The sequence below is a fragment of the Grus americana genome, chromosome 1, assembly GCF_028858705.1.
Source record: "Grus americana isolate bGruAme1 chromosome 1, bGruAme1.mat, whole genome shotgun sequence".
Lineage (NCBI taxonomy): Eukaryota > Metazoa > Chordata > Aves > Gruiformes > Gruidae > Grus > Grus americana.
In genome coordinates, this window is record NC_072852.1 from 215,247,256 (window position 1) to 215,268,088 (window position 20,833).

Consider the following 20,833-nt stretch of genomic DNA (forward strand, 5'->3'; position numbering starts at 1 on the left):
GAGGGTTTATTTTCTTTCTCTCGCTATGTTACATGTCTCAGTTGAGAGGTCCACGCTGAAATGCCTGCATCATCTGAATTGTCTTCTCCCACCCAGGGAAGGATGTGAGCCTTTAACTTGTGGACAGTTTAAGGCTATATCCTTCATGGATGTTAAATTTCCTCAAAATAATTGGAGTGCAGCAAACTTCTTTGTAGCCTATTTTTAATCCTGGATGTCATTACATTATTGAACGCAGCCGTTGGCAGTGCCAGGAGAGTTTTGTCATAGCATCCTCTTGCTTTTGTGAAATTTGAGCAAATAATTGTTCGGGAACAGGAGTCTCTAAGAAGCCTGTGCTGCCATGAATTGATGAGAGCATTTCCAAAGACATTTTGCAGTAATGATGAGCTGCTGACTCGCTGCGTGCTTGCTCCATTATATGCTAAGAGCAAAAGTGACTTTGTATTGTACCTGACTGTAAATGATCCACGTTGTTGTCTCTCAGCAGTTTTGCTTCAGTGTAAGCCAAAACTCGAGCATCAGGTGTGGGTGGCCTTAGCTCAGGGAGCCTGGCACATTGTAGAGAGTTTGCAGGAAATAGGAGCAGGATTTAGGGCCTTCCTTGAGTTTTGAACAACCTGCTTTGGCCAGGTTGATACGGGATATAGAGGGGTTATGGCCACTTTGAGGGTCATACCTGTGATGCAGGGCTTTTGAAGGTAGCACAAGGAGTTACAAAGTGAAGTTAAAATAGAGGGAACTTTTACAAATACTTCCACACTTTTTTCACAGAACATCTGAAAACATTTTATAAAGCATCATGGCCACAAGATGAATGATTTCTTATGTGCAGATGAAGAACAATGAAGCACGAAACAATTGCATGTCCAAACTAGACCCTCCCACTGCTGAGGCAAAAAATCCTTTTCTACCTCTACATCCTTCAGTCTGTGAGATTAAATACAGTTCAGTTTATTGAAACAATGGGCATTAGGGGGAATAACCTGACAATACATCTCTTCCATTAAAAAGAATTAAAAAGCTGAAAAAAGCTGATAAGGGGGAAAAAAAGGAGCTCCTCATTAGATGTTTCCAGGATGTTCTGCTGGTCTCCAGCATGCTAATAATAATAGAATCATAGAATCCTAGAATCTCTGAGGTTGGAAAAGACCTCTAAGATCATCAAGTCCAACCGTCAATCCAACACCACCATGTCTACTAAACCATGCCTCAAAGTGCCACATCTACATGTTTTTTGAACGTGCATGCCTTTGGCTCATCAGGCTTCTCTTTCTAACACATCTTTCTCTTCTTTCTCTCCCTGCTCAGTCAATTTTGGGGGTCCAGTGTGAAGTGCAGAAGCAGCTGAAGGCCTTTGTCACCCTTGAGCACTTTGAACGGATATACAGCTCCAGCATCGCCGGGTGCCGGCAGGTCAAGAAGAACAAGAATTTTGCCTCGGGAGGCTCTATCTTCGGCAAAGGCGTCAAGTTCGCCATGAAGGACGGGCGTGTGGCCACCGACATTATCAGTGTGGCCAATGAGGATGGACGGAGGATCGCGGCCATCCTGAACAATGCCCATTACCTGGAGAACTTGCATTTCACCATCGATGGGGTGGACACACACTATTTCATTAAGCAAGGGCCATCGGAGGGCGACCTGTCCATCTTGGGCCTCAGCGGCGGACGGAGGACCCTGGAGAACGGCGTGAACGTGACGGTGTCCCAGATCAACACAGTGCTAAGTGGAAGGACTAGACGTTACACGGACATCCAGCTCCAGTACGGTGCGCTGTGTCTAAACACTCGCTACGGGACCACCTTGGACGAGGAGAAGGCCCGTGTCCTGGAGCTGGCCCGACAGCGAGCTGTCGCCCAAGCTTGGTCCCGGGAACAGCAGAGACTGCGGGATGGGGAGGAGGGTATTCGCTCATGGACAGAAGGGGAGAAGCAACAAGTGCTAAACACGGGCCGGGTACAGGGCTACGACGGCTATTTTGTGATCTCAGTGGAGCAGTACCCCGAACTCTCAGACAGCGCCAACAACATCCACTTCATGAGACAGAGCGAAATGGGCAGAAGGTGACAGAGAGGGTCGATGCGGTGACTTCTTGCCAAAGACAGCTACTCTTTTGTGGCCACTTACCTGACTGTGTTGTACTCAATCCTTTTTCTAAACTGAACAAGGCAGGGGGGGAGGAAAATAGAAAGAGAAGGAATAATACGGTTGCACTGTAACTCATGCAACATACTTTTTTTTTTTTCCCCCTCTTTAATTTGGCCTTCACACATTTTTTGCAATGAACAGAAGGTATATTTTGCCGTAGTGTGATCACAGTGAAATTTACTGTCTCTTGTCCTCTTTTCCCCCCCCCCCACCTTTGTGAGGAATTTGAAGTGGGGAGTCGTCAACGTACGTCCTTAGGTGTGAAATGCGAAATGGGTGTCTGTGCTAACTTGTGTCATCCTAACCCTTTCTGATTTGGGGCAGGGACAGATAGCCTTCCACCCAAAACACGGGGAGTCCGTGGCGTGCCGGAGAACTCTCCCCAGGAAGAAAGGAGATGGAAGACGATGCTGATTCCGATACTCTGAAAGCGACCGTCCGAATCATGTGCCTCAAAAGAGACCTTACAAGTAGTTTTCACGTTTCACTTGGGACATAAAGTGGTTTTTTGGGGGCTCCTGCTGAGCAGAAGTAGATTATAGAGGCAAAGGAGCTGATTATATTAACTTGCAAGATGATTCTCTTCCTTCCTGAACTGGAATAAAAAAAGAAAAAAAACCAGTCTTTTTTCATTATGAGAGTAGATACTTTTGGGGTTTTTTTTGTGTGTGCGCAAATCCTGGTTTTAGTTAAAAAAACCTAGCAAAAGCCAAGAAAGGGACTCCTGCTCTATTGAGAAAAGCTAAAATAAATCCTCTCTCTCATATGTAGAGCTGTTCTATAGGTGGATTTAATGCACCCATGTTGTACATTTGCTAATGGCATAACTTCATTAAATGTATAGTGTTTCAGTACACGAGGCTACGTGTTTAACAGTCCACTGTGCTGTATCTGATAAAACCAGTTAATTATTAGGAAGCTGATTTGAATTTAAAAGTAGTTATAGTATCCCAGTGACATACCACTGAAAATTAGAGCAAGCCAAACCCTGCTTTTCCTGATTCTGGAGCTTGTATTTATTGGCTGGGAAATGCAGTTTTGAGTAGCATGCTGGCAAGTCATTTATGACTATGGCAGATAAATGTCTCCCGGGGACTTTGGCAGCAGGGATTTTAAAATGTTTAATAAGTAGCAACAGCTTGTGCGTGGTGGGACAAGAAGGGGAATATTGGAATCAACCCTCTCGCTGTTTCTTACACGAGCTCGAATTAAACGGAGAGCCCAGTTGACTGTTAGTGGTGAAGAAGGGGGAGGTTGTATGGAAATGCCCACTACAGAGGGGACCGAGTGTTTTAATAAGAAACTGCTGACAAAGTTACTCGGCATGCTAATGTAATCTGTATTCACATAACCTCTGTGCTCTGGTATTTGCAAGAGTCCTTGAAATTCAAGGGACCAAGGAGATGAGCTTAGCATCCTCTTCTGTGCCTGAAACAGCCCTGTGGTAGCCAGGGCCATTCCTGCACGCAGAGATGTTACCCCAGCTGGAGCTCCGGCTGGGGATGGCCAACCCTGGTCCCAAACAGATGTCTCTATCACGCTGACACCTGCACGTGTCCTGACTCTAAGAGCTCTCACCATGTCTCTCTGAGAACATCTCAGTCCTGATTTCTTTTTTTTTTTTTTTTATTCCATCCACTTTGAGTTTTGCTTCCTGGTTCTGCAGAGAGATAACCCGAGACGTGCAAATCCATGCCAAGGCTGTTTCCTTACTTGGAGCCCTACAATGTACCTGTGTCCCCAGAGCCAGTCCTGCGCCCGTGCCACCACCACTGACATCCTCCAACACAGCCTGATACTCCTCTGCAGGCTCCAGCCCCCAAGATAAAGCAGGGGCGTATGTTGGGCACGCACTCCTCGAGCAGCAAAACGTTGGCAGCCCCAGTGCTATCGCGGTTTCCCCGTAGATGCCGGCTGCCAGCTCCGTCTGCCTTGCCTGTCTGTTCCCGGGTGCTTGCCAGGAGGAAGGTGATGGGATGGAAATTCCCCCAACAGACTGTTCCTCCTCCAATCCCCAATCCCTGATACCATTGGCTGCGTGGCCAGAGTTCTGGCAACTGCAGAGCCCTGGACCTGACCCACGTTGGGGCTGCTCACCGGCAGGGTCCTGATTTTCTGGTGATCCCTCCTGCTTGCAGGAAGGGTGACGATGCTGGTGCTGTGGCCTGGTGCTGTACTCTGAACCACCCCTTGCAGCTCTCAACCTCTATTACTTTGGCAGGAGCAAATCGCAGGCAGCTGGGCTAGGAAGGGTATCGGGCTCCATCAGCGCCGGCTGGGAGGAGACACATTGGCTGGGCCAGCTCTAGGCTTTGGCAAGGGAGCAGCTTCTGCGGGCAGCTGCCTGCCAGGGATGGTTAAAAGACCGTGGCATTACCACCTGTGTTCCTGGTATCAAATTCTTGGCAAGCTTCGGTTGCCCTGAGGATGCACTGGTGGGGATTAGGGGCAGTGTTAGCCAAACCAGCAGTTGCCACCTACTCAAAGGAGGCAGCACCCTCTTCCCAGGGCTACCCAGCTCCATGCTTCCCCTTCCCTGAGTCACACCAGGGACAAATCCCTCCCAGAATCTCAACCTTTTATGGCTTTGATGTCTTTCATGGCTTTGAGTGTCTAAAACAGCATGCACGGAGCAAAAAAGACCTACGGGAAGCTGGGTTGAAAAGCATAAACCCCCAGTGAAGATTTGCAGTGCAGAGAGGGCTCGATGTGCATCCCATTTATTCTGCTCCTGTCCCAGCAGCTTCAAGGAGAAGTGGTGCTTCTAAATCCATCCCTGTCCACGTGTTACAATGCTAAGAGGAGTAGTGCAAGAGTAAATGGGCCACCTTTCCACGCAGCCAAGGAAAGGAATTTGAGTGTGAAATATTCCTACTGGAACCCTGCCAGCCTGAGATGGCACCTCGACAGCCTTACACAGACTCTTCAGGTTATTACACGAGCTAATGACTTTGAGGAGTTCACCCATTTTTCAAGAGTCTTACAGTCCTGCCGCACACGTACAGCGTGCCTAGACCTGGGAGCCATCCCTCTCTGCGCCATGGCAAAGGCAGCTCGTGTTGCATTTCTCAGCATCCTCAAGCAGCGGTGGGATGTGACTGTGCCTGCTCGGTCTATGGGGGTCTTCTGGACCTGCACCTGGCGTGGGAACTATGGACATTATGTCAAAAAAGGGAAAAAAAATATATATGTAAAAGTATATATATGTGTGTGTTGCTCTTCTCTTTATCAAAGCCTTTAACCAAAAAAAATGAAAAGGGATGGCTGTCTAGTGTGGAGGACAAACCTGTCCAAAGACAGCTACTGCATTCCTGAATCCTCAGCCTCTCTGAAAGCTTCACCCTTTCCACTTTACCTAGATGGCAAAACTAGAGACAAACATTTTCAGTCCTGAAGCCCTAAATTTTCCCCTTCGTTAGTGAAAAATGCTTTTTCAACAGGATTTTAGGTGTGTTCCCGTGGAAGTTGCAGGAACGGGCTGTGAACACGAAGAGCTGTGCCCTCCTCAGGGAACTGCACTCTGCTATCCACAAGCACTTCCACTCGACTGATGGCCCCATAGCCCCTTCCCAGCCTTTGCGTTGCCCCATTTGCCTCCCCATGGGGCCCGGCCATGGCTGCCTGACCCTTCTTGCTTCGTTCATGGGCAGTGGGGTAGCAGATCCTTCCTTCTGTAAGACTGGGCGGTCCTGGGTGCAAATCCTATGGCATTACCCTTGATGTCCCATTGCTCTAGGTGGTCTTTCAAAGGTCAGCTGTGTGCCAGACCATCTCCAAGGGAAAATGTCACTGTAGCCTCATGTGCTTTTATGGCTTGACTTTGAGAAGTCTTTATTTTCTTGACTCCCAAAAAGAGGACTCGCTCCTCCACCTCAAGGAGTTTCCCTTCAAAATGCAAAGGCATAGCTTAAATTACTTTGAACTTCTGGGCTTGTCTCCAGTCCAAAGGGTGATGGGAAGGATCGTGGTCAAGGCTCACAGCTCGGAGGAAAAAGTCCAACAGTCTGGAGCAGGGGCTGCAGCTCCCGGTGTGAGTGGTGGGTAAGGACCAACAGCTCAAGCCCTCAGTTGCTGGTACCAAAACATTCTCCATTTGAAGGAACAACAGTGATGGGACCAGCTCGCTGTGGCATCCAGACATGAGTCAGTGCCATGAGGGCTCTGCAGCTGAGGAACATCCTGCATGCTCAGCCAGAGGGGAGAGGAGCAAGACTAATTTGGCATTGCGAGAAGTGCTGCAATGTTTGTTTCCTCTGAGCTCTTTATTTTATTTTTTTCCCTTTCAACTGAAGATTGGAACTTGGAAAAATCATTAAGCAGCAGTGACCGGAGGGAATCACGCAGCTCATCATATCTTTGTCATCACAGCTATTGATCAGAGCCACGATGAAAATGGGCCAACAACTCTAAACAACGCCAGGCGAGAGCCAATGAGACAAAGGTCATTAAGAGCCCCAGTGCTTGATTTGGGTTTAAAAGACACAGATGATTGGGAGCAGTCCCTGAGACACAATTTGGCTGTAACTTAGAAACAGTGAGGGATTTCTGTAATATATCTGTAGATGCTTTATTGAGTGTAGGGATCGGCGTGAGTTTCTACTCAGTCTATTATACAGGCAGCATAACCAGAATAAATCAAAATTGTTTAAAAAAAAATTCTAATAAAGTACTTTTTCAGCTGTGACTTGTAAGTGTCACTGTGATAGATGGCAGTGCAATCCATTATGCAAAGACAAGGCTCTTAACATGAAATTTTAGAATTCAATTTTACGATTTACAGAGAGGGCCCCCCTCATATTTACGGCACAGCAGTCTGTTTTGATTCAGTCTCCGCGTAATTGAAACCAGGGCCAGGGATCTCGGTTAGTCCTATGGCCGCTTTTTAAACGTGGAGGAGAAGTAAGAGCCTATCACATTAATAACAGAGCTAAACAGATTGCTTTGCTCGTTAAATCTTATTTGCTTTATCTCCTCGCTCTGGTGTCACTGCCGAACCTGGGAAATACAGATGCCGCATCTCCATCTCCGTGCCGGGGCTGGGGTTTGGTGGGATAAAATCTGACTGCCGTTTGGCCGGCAGCATCCTCTGTCCCATGGCGAGCGTGGCCTGGGGGATTTTTGTTGTTACAGTCCTCCGCAGGACAGCAAGTTACTCAGCATCTCGTTTTATAATAATCACTCTTTTTATTATGATCACTAAATAGTTAGGTATTTGAATCCCCTGGTTATGCTGAAGAATTTTCATGAGTTTTGTAATAAAAAAAGAAAAAAAAAAAACCAACCCAGCTTTTTTGTGAGGGTTTTTTGGTTTTCATCTCTAGGGTGTATTTAAACAAAATTACTTGTGACTGTAGAGCAAACTTTAAACAGACACTGCGGGGACGTGTAGCGCCCTGTCCAGGACCCCCGTCTCACTCCTGGATGAAGGGCCGTTGCGTGTCCCGGGGGCCATTCCCCGCCGCGCTTTTCCACCCTCTGCTACCCGAACCGAAAACAACCAAGCCCGCCCGAGGGAAACCTTTTGTGTCTCTTGCCTGCTTTCCTTTAATTACCGTAAAACTTTGTGTTCCTGACAAAATATTACATGGCTCAACTGTTAACTCCCGTCCCAGAGGTCAATGCTTTCTGGGCAGGGGAGCGTAGAAAACCACAAGTGAAAATTAACGAAAAATATATATACCTATATATATATTTTTTTTTTCCTCAGCTGGAAACTGTTCAAGCAAACAATACAACTTTCCAAAAAGAAAATTAAAATTTTTGGACAGTTTGCGGATGTTGTTGAAAGAACCAATCAAAGAATCTCACTTTTCTATTAAAAAAAAAATATGTTTATTTTGTGTGAGGACTTCTAATGCAGCTCCAACCGAGAAGAGGACTTTGTATCAAAGCTGCATCTGTAAGCCCAGCACTGGAGACTCTTGTCATTACCCTGTGTAATAATTTTCCTGAAGTCTGGAACTAATTTTTTGAGAAATTTTTTTTCTCGACACTTTGTGTTTCTAATACTGTATTCTTGACTGTGTAAATACAACCAGGCTGTAAATAAGTGCAGATGTAGATACCTTCTAGAAAAAAAAGCGAACAGACAGAAGTGACCGTGTGTAGCCTTCGGTGACAAATAAAAGAATATTTTGTGTTTAAATAGCGCACTTTTTTTTCTGTGAAAATGTTGACTTTCTTCACTTCAGCTGTTTGGTCCTTACATGGGGGATGGACCTTTTTTAGATGATCTTTGAGGTGCCTTCCAAGCCAAATCATTATATGATTCTACAATTCCATGACCTGGTGCAGGAGTTGACCAAAATGTCTCCCTGCTACTCACCTTCGGGAGCATCCCCCACCTGTGCACGGGGTGCAGGATCGCAGGTGCCCCCGGGGCTTTGCCGATCCGGCAGGCAATGCCAGGGATTCGGAGCATCCCTGAAGCACCGGGAAGTCCCCACCCTGGCAGAAAGGTAAGCAAACGGGGGAAACCACATTGTGCACAAGAAAAATCAAGTTATCACCCCCCCCAAAAAAAAAGTTTTAAAAGCAAGGTATCAATAGATTTTGTGGTATGTCCAGTGGAGATGTGTGCATCTGACCCTCAATGTGTATTGAGTAAAATATTCTTGCATGGTCCTTGGGAACCACCTAATGAGAAGGTGGAGCACAGGGCCAGGTGGGAGTCACTGGAGGAGGAGCAGGGAGTCCCTCCATGGCCATTTGGATTTACTGCCTGGGCATGGCTCTCCTCGCCAAAACCAGGTGAAATTGGGTCTTTTAGGGCAAAAAGTAGAGTCAAGTATTGCTGGGTGTAATTCCCCTCCTCCAGAGGTTGATGTCTGTAATAGGGCGAGTAATTGGCACCCCTCTTTCTCCTTTGGCACTAAGCAGAGCCAGAGGGACCAGTTCAGACCTTTCTGTGTGCGTCTTGAGTTAGGTGAGAGGAGTCCAACTGCTGGTGGATATTAGTGTGTATGAGGTTTCCTTAAGGTTTCTACCCATTTTGGGGATGTTATGCTCTCCACCAGCAACATGTGTTTTGTTTCAGGGCTAAGTGTCTCAAATTCAGTTTCCAGCCACCAGACCTGGTGCAGTTTCTCCAGCCATCCCGCAAAGCAAATGTCCCCCTGACACCAACCAAGTCCCCTCTTTGCTGTCCCTTTGCTACCCCAAGCAGGATAAAGTCCTTCAACCTCATGGCACAAAGTCTGCTGAATATTTTTAATTTTTCCATCCTCTGGCGTGTTTGGCCACCTTTCTTTCAGCATGAGGGTTTCACCTTGTGCAGAACGGCAGGGTCTTGCTGCCGTGCTTGTGGGGGATTTTTATCTCCAAGGCAGGCCTTGGTCCCTTCTTTCTTGCCATAGAAAGTGACTATTGAGACAATAGCACGATGACTTTGAAGTCTGCCCCTGAACCTCTGGTTTCCTGTGGGTCTGATTTGCAGCCTTTGCTCCGAGGCAGATGCGTTAGTTTGCATCGGGCTGTTATTCACATGCATTTTCTCGAGCTGTGCTTAGCCAGAGGATTCAGATGACCCTGTGACAGTGACCTGCCCTCACCGGTACCCGTCATCCATCGCTCGTCATGCCACCTGCGGTTTATCATCGGAAAAGACCCTGCTTTAAATCATTGATAACTATATTGAAATGCATTGGACCAAGGATTAATCCCCGAGGGTACCCAAGGAAACAGCAACATTTTAAGTTGTTGGTGAACCAGGTTTGGCTCTGCCTCATGTGGTTGTGCCAGATAAGACCAATGTTTTAATCAAAATATTATGGGTAGTAAATCAAGTGCTTTCGGGAGAGCCTCCCTGCCATGCCAGTTCAATAGGCCAGAGTAGACTTATCACACTGTGGTTTTAACAGGGGCCATCGCCAAAGGCCTCTGGCTTATCTTGCAGGAGACTGCAAGGAGACTCTCCTTGCTTTGAAGCTAGGAGCACAGAAAAATTTGTCCTGTTGTGCATTCCTCATAGAAAGCAACTAAAGCCTCAACCACGGATGACATATATATAGTTGGAAAGCACTGAAAACAAACAATGGTGATTATATTTGGATGGGAGAAATGGACCCACAGAGAACACAAGTGATGTCCCTTCCGGTGGGTCATCCTGGTGGGTACAAGTGCCCCAGCTTGGTGCTGGTGAGACTGGTGGCCCTTACCAGGGCCAAAACCAGGGCCACTGCCTGGAGTAGCACAATTACACAGCCCAGGTGAAATATGGTCCCCCAAGACTGGGGGCCCCAGCACAAGAAGGACATGGAGCTGTTGGAGCGAGTCCAGAGGAGGCCACGGAGATGATCCGAGGGCTGGAGCACCTCTACTGTGGAGACAGGCTGAGAGAGTTGGGGTTGTTCAGCCTGGAGAAGAGAAGGCTCCGGGGAGACCTTATAGCAGCCTTCCAGTCCCTGAAGGGGCTCCAGGAAAGCTGGAGAGGGACTGGTGACAAGGGCAGGGAGGGACAGGCCAAGGGGGAATGGCCTGAAGCTGCAGGAGGGGAGATGGAGATGAGATGTGAGGCAGAAATTCTTCCCTGTGAGGGTGGTGAGGCCCTGGCACAGGTTGCCCCGAGAAGCTGTGGCTGCCCCTGGCTCCCTGGAAGTGTTGAAGGCCAGGTTGGATGGGGCTTTGGGCAAGCTGGTCTAGTGGAGGGTGTCCCTGCCCATGGCAGGGGGGTTGGAACTAGATGGGCTTTGAGGTCCCTTCCAACCCAAACCATTCTATGATTCTATGATTCTGACTTTTTAGCTTGGTTGATATGTGTCTTGAGATGGTGTATGTGTTCATGCAGCGATGTGACGCAACAGGATAGGTAGGTAAATACCAGCTGCAACACCCTCCCATCCCTCTACCGCACAGCGTGGACAGGGCAGTGCTGCACGTGCAGGCTGGGGAAAGTCCAGAGTTGCAATCTGATGCTCCCAATGCCTTCAGCTCTCCTCCAGAAAGATGTAGGTTCAAAACAGAGAAAAGTTGAGCTGCTGCTGAGATCAGGGACAGAGACTCTTTTGCAAAGAGTGACCTGCTTTAAAAAAATTATCTGGTTGTCAATGTGTCCCTTTGAAGCAACTGAGCTCGGTCTTTGTCAAAACATGACAGTTCTGGTTTGGACCAGTTGTTTTTACGTGGTGATGGTTTGTAGGAAAATTTCCAGGATGAGAGGAGCTCCATTAAATGCAGTCTGCTGAAATGGTGACAATCCAGGCAAGAGAACTGTGTGAATTATTATGATTTTGGATGTTTTAAAAGCATTTCTTGGGTTCTGCATGGAAAACTGCTCCAACCACCAGACCACTACAAGCCCTAATACTTCCAGCATGGTGTTTGTAAAAACACGAGCCTTCCTAAACCCTGTCAGCACATCCTTGTCAGGATTTACAGAGTGAAGGATGGGGAGGAATACAGGAACAGGGCAAGCACTGTGTCCTTACAGTTAACCACCCAGCATGCTCGGGCTTAAAACCAGCTCATCTCCCACTCTCTGACTTAAATAAAACAGAACCACAGCCAAAACGCAGCTCTGAGTTTGGACTTTGGCCTGCCATTTTACTCAGGCTGCTTGAGCGGCTCCAAGTCCACCTCTGGAGTCACAGAGTGGAGTTTTATAACACCAAGTTCAGAAAACATTTTCTTACCCCGGGGTTTCTTGGGCAGGGGAAGTCAGTGGCCAGATCATTAGAGTGAACTTGTTCAGCAAAGCCAGTCCCGCAAGTGAGATGCTGCAAGCCAGCGGGACCGTGTGATGGCTTTGATTTCTGCCTCCAAGAGCAGGAGATGAGAGGGCTCCATTAGCTCATCGTTATGCTGTTATCTTCCATCCGGGAGACACTCATGTCCTCTAGGAGTTTTACATAACCAGACCTCATCATCCACCATCAATCTGAGCTCCAAAACCCTCAAGGCCTAAACTTGAAGCCGGAGCGTGACAAGCCTGGCAGAAAAGCATCCTTAACAAGCAGGACTGCTCATCAGCGGTATGGACATAATCAAGGCAGCGGGTTAATAAGCCACGGCAGGTCACAGGCTGGTGGAAGATTGTCCGAATACACTCCACGATGCAGCCAGAAGGGCGTTCATGAAATCACTTCTACAAATCTTCCTCCATGTAATCTGTGGTCCCAGATTTTAAGGAAAAAATGGACCAAAACTGGTTTGCAAATGAAGCATATAAAGAAATAAGGACTTTACAGTCGTTTGCAATAGCTGCTCTTCATACCTGTGCTGTGTTTCCTATTAGAAATCTCCTTCAAGCTACAGAAAATATTACCTCCATTTTACCAGCGGGACAAGCAAGGCACTGAGGTTAAATGTTTGGCCTGAGATCACACAGTTGGGGGATAAATAATGAAAAAGCCATGACTCAGAGGCCCTGTGCCACTCGTTCGCTGGCGTGACTTCTTCTGGACTGAGTTTTCTTCTCATTGTATCTCATTACTTTGCTATCTGAGTCATGGCATTTTTAATTAAAGCTGCTCCCACACCTCCACAATGAAGTAGCATTTAAAAGGGGCTGATTTCAGGCTGCAAGGATCAAAGAGCATTTGGGAACGGCACTGCTGCCCGACGTTGGGCTGGCCAAGTCTCTCATCACTGGAGGTGATCCCAGGCTCCTCTTCACACCAGCACGGGACTGAAACCCAGGGTTCAGAATTGAATTGCCTCTAGTCTTTGGGGAAGAGCTGGCTGGTTTTGGTTTCCTGTGTGTAACCTTCACTGTAGGATGGAGCTTGTTTATAAATAGGAGCAAAAGGTTCAGCAGCAGCAATAATCTGATTTTCAGAAACTTCAGAAGATGCTTGACTGACTTCACAGAATCACAGAATCTTAGAATGGTTTGGGTTGGAAGGGACCTCAAAGATCATCTAGTTCCAACCCCCTGCCATGGGCAGGGACACCCTCCACTAGCCCAGCTTGCCCAAAGCCCCATCCAACCTGGCCTTCAACACTTCCAGGGAGCCAGGGGCAGCCACAGCTTCTCGGGGCAACCTGTGCCAGGGCCTCACCACCCTCACAGGGAAGAATTTCTTTCTAACATCTAATCTAAATGGACCCTCCTTCAGCTTAAACCCATTACCCCTTGTCCTGTCACTACACTCCCTGATAAACAGTCCCTCACCATCTTTCCTGTAAGCCCCTTCGTGTACTTCCTTACTAGATGTCCAAACACAGCACATGGCAGTCTACATCAGCATGTAGCCATGAACCAGCTCATGGCAGGAGGCACTGGAGCAAAGACATCAGTAAGGGTCAGTCAGGAGTTACCTATTTCTGTACCTAAAATGGTTCTGTATTTATACTGCCCAGGACAAGCATTCCTGGGGCAGGAGCAAAGTACACCAAACCTTGACAACAGTCAAGGAGCAGGTCCCAAGGGTAGCCCAAGGGTTCACCTACCCTGAGGATCTCACCAACTTGCCGCTGAGACCTTCAGGGCCTAGCAGTTGGGTGGCGCCAAGATACAGGATTTTTTTCATCTGTGTAGCTACAACCCCTAGATTTTAATGTTAGCTGTTGGATTTTGGTAAAGTCTGGGTTTTGGTCTAGGGGCCTAAAATAGCAGCTGTAAGAGGCTAGATCCCTTGAGAGTGTATTTTCTGTCATTCTGGACATGTTCTGCACTAGGGTCTTCTGTTCATAGCGTAAGTCCTTGCTTGTGTCAGCTCTGCTTCGGGGCAAAGAGTTTGGGCAAGAGGATACTGCACATCGGCATCATGCTGCCTCTCCTCCACACCCTCAAGCTGCCCCCCCAGTGCTTGCATACCTCTGGAAGTCACACCAGGAAAAGCCATCTCCAGCATTTGGTAAGACAGCGCAAAGGAAGGTCACCTGCATGCCCATGGCTTTGGGAAGCTCAGGGCTTCACACCTGCACGGCACACAGGCATGCCAAGCTGCATGAGCTTGGTGGGCTGCTCAGAGCCCACAACTGGAAAGGAGTTGTATATTCACATAAAAGTATATGTGTGTGTGTGTGTGTGTGTGTATATATATATATATATATAAAAAAAACATGGGTAGTTTAAGAGGAGCAGCCACAAGATGGATTTTCAGGTATTTATTATCAGTTAGGAGACTCTTCCATCCCTTCCTGCTCTGCCACCAGGCTCACAAAGACACACACACATCCCCACTCTCCTCCCTGCAGGTGCACTTTGAGTAAGCAAAGCACCGTGTGATTGCTCGGTGCCCTACATCCCCAGGTCTCGTCATCTGGCAGCTTTTCTAAACACGGCTTTCTTCCTCTCAGCAATTCTGTGGGGACCTTGAGAAATGACTGCAGCAAACATGCCCTGGCATTTCAAAGTTGGAGGGCTGACGACTCTTGAAATGCACTTTTCTTCTTGTCTTTTTTTATTTATTCCCCTCAGATGTCTAACAACACCATCTGTGCTGGCACAAGCTCTGGCTCTGGCCATGAACCTGTGCAAAAGAGTTATCCAGGTCCAAGGATGTTTTTAATATTTTCTATGATCAAGCAGGGTAAAGCAGACTCCTCAATGAAAATCCTTGGGAAGGCATGAAAAGCAGTCCTTGTTTTACATTTTGCAACATAAAATTACTTAGAAATGGCCAAATTCATCCTCCTTAATTTAAACTTCCAGATGAAATGTGTAGAGGTAGAGCCCACTCCCGCACACTCCTCTACAACCAACAGAGAACAAGTGATTGAGGTCTTTGGTGGGCTGGTGGCTGGTTGCATCTTCTGGCCATCTCACCATCCTACTTGGGCAGGCACCTCAGATAAGTGTATGACTTGGCTCTATGGTAAAACGAAGTCAGCTAAACTTGATGGAGAAAACCCAACCCAACCTTTTGAACTCAGCCACTTCCTCTGCATCTTTTATTTCCCCCACCTGGAACAAGAAGTTAAATGCTCCCCAGCATCACAGCGAGAAACATGCAGTGAGGAGCTCAGCTCCTAAACTAGCCAACAGTATAAAACTGCAAAGCCAAAAACGTCTTTCATAAAGGTCCTTATTCAGGAATGGACTGAAGTACTCATTTCCGCTAGGACTGCAACGAGCATCAGAGCCCCACTAGTACTTGCTCAGACGCTTTTATCTCACCTGCTCTTACCTGGGTCTTTTCTCCAGCTCTGGCTGTTGTCTACCTCCTCCCCCTCATCCCAGTGATCTTCCAGTGCCCCTTTAACACTCATTTTGCACTTATCTGTGGATTTCTCAAAGACAGGAGCCCACGAAATAGCATGCCACCCCCTTATTTAGAAATATTTATTTCTTTTCATTCCTTACAAGACTTTCTTCCTTGTGTTTTCAGACCTCATTCCTGCTTGTTTTGCTTCTTTTCACAGTCGTCTTCTTTTCACATCTGTCTGGGCACACAGCGGACTGGAGTCCAGCTGTGGCATTAATGAAGTGGTCAGACTACGTGGTCTTACAGTCACAACCAGCACAACCATAACAGCTGCACTCCAAATACCCTCGGAAAGGCTGACTCGCCAGTGTTGGTTTTAGATGGCTACTGTGCAAGCTGCCGTCCAAATCCCTTAACTGATGAAATGTTAATGTTTGGTAATTTCTAAGGCTTATAGTAGAAGAAAGAGGCTGGACTAGGTGACCTCCCGTTGATGAGCTGAATTTTAGCCTCCTCATAGCAGACCTTTCCTGATGCAGTTGTTGCTCTGCTGAAAAAAGTAGAGGAGAAAGGAGGTCAGGTAGAACTGGAAGGGAGAATTTGGACTGCTTCTTGGCTGAAAAATGACAAAAAGCTCACTCCAAACATTTAGTTTTGTACAAAATGATTGGGGCGTGTTTTAAAAAAATTTCTTCTCTTACTATATGTCAATCTCCATAACAAACATGCTATTATGGAATGAGGACTTAAAAATGCAAAATATTCACTTTCAGCAATACACAAAGGGAAAAAAAAAGTCATGTTTTGAAATTTCCAAAGTTTTCCTGGGATCTTTTACTGAATCTATTCAAACATAACTCAAATTCACATATCATTTTGCTTGCCATGCACGTCACTTTGACAAGCATATTCTTGGTCCAAACACCGTGGTTGCTATCTGTCTGCTTCAGCCTCTTGCCTGCAAAAGGAGGCTGGCAGAGTACACTGGCTCTTGTGGGTCCACCGTCAGGACCAGCTCTGCTCCTGGCCTTGGTTCACCACCACACACACTGAAGCTGGGGGACTTGCTGGGGTATTTCTGGTTGCCACGTCTGGCTCAGTGTCTGCACTCTCTGTACACAATGACACATGCTTTGAGAGCACAGAACAAATGTTGAATGCCAGCAGGCTTCATTTCAGTCCAAACTGAAGGGTTTACTTTGATGTTTTCTTCTAGCATCACTCCCTTGGCGCTCTGTAGCCTCTCCATACCATGCCCAAAGATTCAACAGTGGATGTGTTGGTGCGAAGAGATGGACATCTACCCACACCAGCACTGGTGGGTTGTGCTCCATGGCGAGATCCACTGGAAAGACCGCGTACCACTGTGCAGCATCCAGCCATGACCGGGGTCCTCAGACCCTGTTGTAACACCAAAGACAAGGGGAATTGCTCCACCTCATCTGGGAATCTCTCCCAGCAGCAAATTCTATAGAATTCACTTGTGGGGGCATGAAAACACCCCCCTCAACATTTATTCCCAATGTTTGGAAGGGGCATAAAATATCAGCTCTGAAACAATGATCACACCTTTCATAACTTCTTCTTTTTAAAAGAAAATCTTTAAGTGTTTCTCAGTCTAACTTTTGATATTTGCTATGCCAATGGATCAAAGTGCCCTGATAATAAAAAAGAAATAAAATCAAAATATATGAAGGAACTGGATAAATCTCCTTTTTGAAAATAATTTAAATGCAAGCAATAACATAGCTGAAGCCTTCAGAAATTGTCCAGTACTCCAATTATTGGAGATAGATTCTACATAGCCTGTACATTTTTTTAAAAATATGAGTTTATTTTGACATGATCTCTGCATTTTCAGCTGTCGGGAAGGGGAAAAAAAAAATCCTTCCCAGGGCCATTTAAGATAAGCCATGGCTTCCTATCTCTTTTGACTAAAAATACCAATGAAACTTCTTCCAGTACTATTCCCCATCTTCCTTTGGTCTCTTCTTATTAGTCTTATCATTTTAGTGCCTCCTTTGATATATAATCCCTTTATGTTGTGCAATGATAAATCAAAATAAAGTGCAGTGCTGAGTGATTTTATTGTTATTAAAAGGTCAGCTGTAAGAGGGTCGCATCCTGTCACATATCCTAGAGAATTCATGGGAGGTACATTAAAAAAAGGAGGCACCGTGCTTCTCGAATACGTTCTGAATATGTTTAAACACTACAACATCCCTTCAGCTGAGCTCCACGATGGATCTTGCAACACAGAGTGGTCCAGGCAGGGCTGCAAAGGCTGCGGGAAACACATCCCTATCCTTTGCAGGGGGCTGCAAAAGTCATTCCATGCTAACGGGAATGCTGAATTAGTAACGAGGTCTTCTCATCAGGAGGGCATTGTCTCTCCAAGTCCTTCACAGTGATCAGGGTCCGTTATGCAGAACAAGAGGCTCCGTTATCCCCACCACAGCTCCCTGCTGCCCTGTCCCACTGCCTTGGCAGCAAGGGGATGCTGGGGATTGCTCAGGGAGGGTTGTTTCAGGGACAATAAAATCTTCTGCAGAAGCCTTATCACCCTCTCTCTCACATGGCACTGATGTCTGAAATGTGCTCAGAGCATTTATTAACAACCTGTCGATAAGCTCTTCCTGAAAGTGTTTTTAAGATACATCACCGCGCCTTTTCCCATCACTTGCATGAGTGCAACAGCCTGATTCTGCAACAGCTTACTTGGTTAGTGTGTTGCCCAGGAGCAGATCCCCCGGCGTTTCAGATTTTACTCTTCTGCGTATTGCAGGAACACTAATCCAAAGCTCTGCCATGTCAGGGCAGAAGGCGTCAGGCAGCAGCTGAAGACAAAAAAAAAGGAAAGGTAAGAAAATGCAACACATTTTGTGTAGTTTCTTATTCCTTCCTGTGCTGGTTTTGACTGGGACAGAGTTAATTTTCTTCACAGTAGCAAGTACGGGGCTGTGTTTGGGATTTGTGCTGAAAACAGTGCTGATAACCCAGGGATGTTTTCGTTCCTGCTGAGCAGTGCTTACGCAGAGCCAAGGCCTTTTCTGCTCCTCACACCACCCCACCAGCGAGTAGCTAGGGGTGCACAAGGAGTTGGAGGGGACACAGCTGGGACAGCTGACCCCAATGACCAAAGGGATATTCCATACTATAGGACGTCATGCTCAGCATATAAAGCTGGGGGAAGAAGAAGGAAGGGGAGGACGTTCAGAGTGATGGTGTTTGTCTTCCCAAGTCACCGTTACGCGTGATGGAGCCCTGCTTTCCTGGTGATGGCTGAACACCTGCCTGTGATGGGAAGTGGGGAATGAATTCCTTGTCTTGCTTTGCTTGTGCTCGTGGCTTTTGCTTTACCTATTAAACTGTCGTTGTCTCAGCCCATGAGTTTTCTCACTTTTACCCTTCTGATTCTCTCCCTCATCCCACCGAGGGGGGAGTGAGCGAGCGGCTGCGTGGGGCTGAGCTGCCGGCTGGGGCAAAACCACAACACTTCCTCACCTTCTTGCTCCTTTTCAGGAAACCCACCTGAACTGGGGACCTCACAAGAGGCAATGTGTGAGGGAAGTTGGAAAATATATGTTTCCTGACTAATGGGGAAAAAAAGGTGATGAAACACTCCCTCATAGCTGGAATTGGCAAAAAAGGGGTGGATTTCTCCCCTTGCATTTGGAACTAGCTCGTTGTGGAAAAAAAAAAAAAAAAAATTAGCAAAGAAGAATAAAATTTCCCATGAATGCAAATCTCCCTTTTCTACCCAGCTCAATTCATTCACTGGGATCATTTAGAAAAAAAAAAAAATCCAGGAAATTTTGCTCTCAGTCTGGATGGACAAACACACCAGAAATCAATAAGCAGAAGCAAACACACTGACAGAATTAACTGCCAGAGGACAGGCAGTAACAGGTGAATAAAAATCCCCAAATCCCTGAACACGCTGAAGAGTGTGCCACAGAGTCAGACCTCCAGCCCTACTGACTTGGGCAGCAAGAGGTCATCCACCACCCTTGCTCCTCCAGGCAATGCTCTACCCCATTCCTGGACCCAGCAAGCCAGCTGCCAGATGTGTGCAAATCTAGCAGATCTCCTGTCTTGGACCAGCCTCCAGAAATTGCCCAATTTTCAATCACTGTGCCTCATTTTCCTGCCCTCCACCACCAGACGTGGTGCACAGAACTTCAGGAGTCCAGTTTGCTGCAGAGAGGTCCTCGCTGGCCCCCAAAGGGCCAGGACATCATGTGCAAGCAAAGCAAGCAATGGAAGAAGAAATTAGCAGTAAGGTGGCGTATGCCTTGTCCCCACCGGTCATATATTAGCAAAGCACATGGGCTGTTTGCACAAAACAAACACATCACGTGGTATTTGCTCAAAAATGGCTCGGGTGAGCTATTAACACTTCATTAATACGTGATGAAAGGCAAATTTAGAGAGCTCCCCAAAGTGATTGAGAGCTCCAAGAGGCCTATAAATGAAATGATAATGTAGTGTAAATAAGGCTGCTAAGATTGGAAATCAGCCTATGATCTAATAAAAGCAGCTAGATATTACCAGAAATGCATTTCCCACCTTCCCCAGTTTTGTGCAAAGGTAATATTGCAAGATTATAAATTGCAAGAACAAAATTTTCCAACTCCATAAAAAAAAGAGGAGCTGAAATAGAACAAATGCTGCATTTACATAGATCCATCAAATCCTCCTGCCGTTGACTTTAGTGGGTTGTTGGGTTTTTTCCCTTTTTTTTTTTTTTCCCAGGGCTATGTCTGTAAAAAAAAAAGGGGGGGGGGGGGGGAGGCAGGGCAGAAAATAGACCAGTATGCAGGGAACATTGTCCTGGCATTTCAAAAATTGGTTTTGATGTGTTGTTTTGGACTATTTTGAAACAGTATCAGTCCTTATCTCAATAAATATTTTACAGCTCTGCCACCTGAAAACCCTAGAGGAGTGCCCATATTGCCCATTAGCTCAGAATTAGCCCAACCAATATTGTCTGAGTTTGGCCAATGACACCAAACAAATTTTAGACAGAGAGTGGACAGTGAGGATAGAAGTCCATTAACGATAACATCTCTCCAACCATTGAAGAAGCCATTAGCGTTTTTGCTTCTTTTTAGTATACTTGAAAAGGACTGAATGAATCCACTCTCAGCTCCATAAGTATCTCTCTGTCCATTTTCAGGTATTTATTTTGCATCAGGATTTTGTTCCAGCCTTGAGGTCACTGTGCCACCAGCCATCCAGGAGCGTAGATTAAGTTTCATGCACACTTGAACTCAAAGCTCTTGCTGATCCTTTTCAGACCTGTCACATATAGTAGACGTAGTTCGTTCTCCAGCAGAAGTGATCAAAGGAGGTGTCCATCCTGTCCACCGTTAGGCTCCTGAAGTATCGCCATCCGTTCAAATAATTGTGCTACTCTCCCATTATAGTTAATCAAGAGCAATCAGCTGATGATCCGTCTCATCGTAAGACAGATGGCTACATTAGGGCAGATGCCTCACACTCTAGAAGTGACTATTTCTCTTCTCTGGCTATAAAGGGAGGTGAAGCTGAGCTCAGATGGTGGTGGTTGTTGGTTGCCATGAGTCTCACCC

The 20,833-nt window shown here is 46.7% G+C and overlaps 1 protein-coding gene across 2 annotated transcripts in view; it reads left to right on the forward strand.

The window, feature by feature from the left end:
* TENM4 (teneurin transmembrane protein 4) overlaps window positions 1-8,207 on the forward strand; it is a 622,246-nt gene extending 614,039 nt beyond the window's left edge. For both annotated transcript variants that reach the window (XM_054803254.1, XM_054803243.1), the window contains one exon: window positions 1,312-8,207. In XM_054803254.1, coding sequence (XP_054659229.1) covers window positions 1,312-2,070 — 759 coding nt within the window. In that variant the 3' untranslated portion in view covers window positions 2,071-8,207. The remainder of the gene's footprint in view (window positions 1-1,311) is intronic.
* Window positions 8,208-20,833: the final 12,626 nt, after the last annotated feature.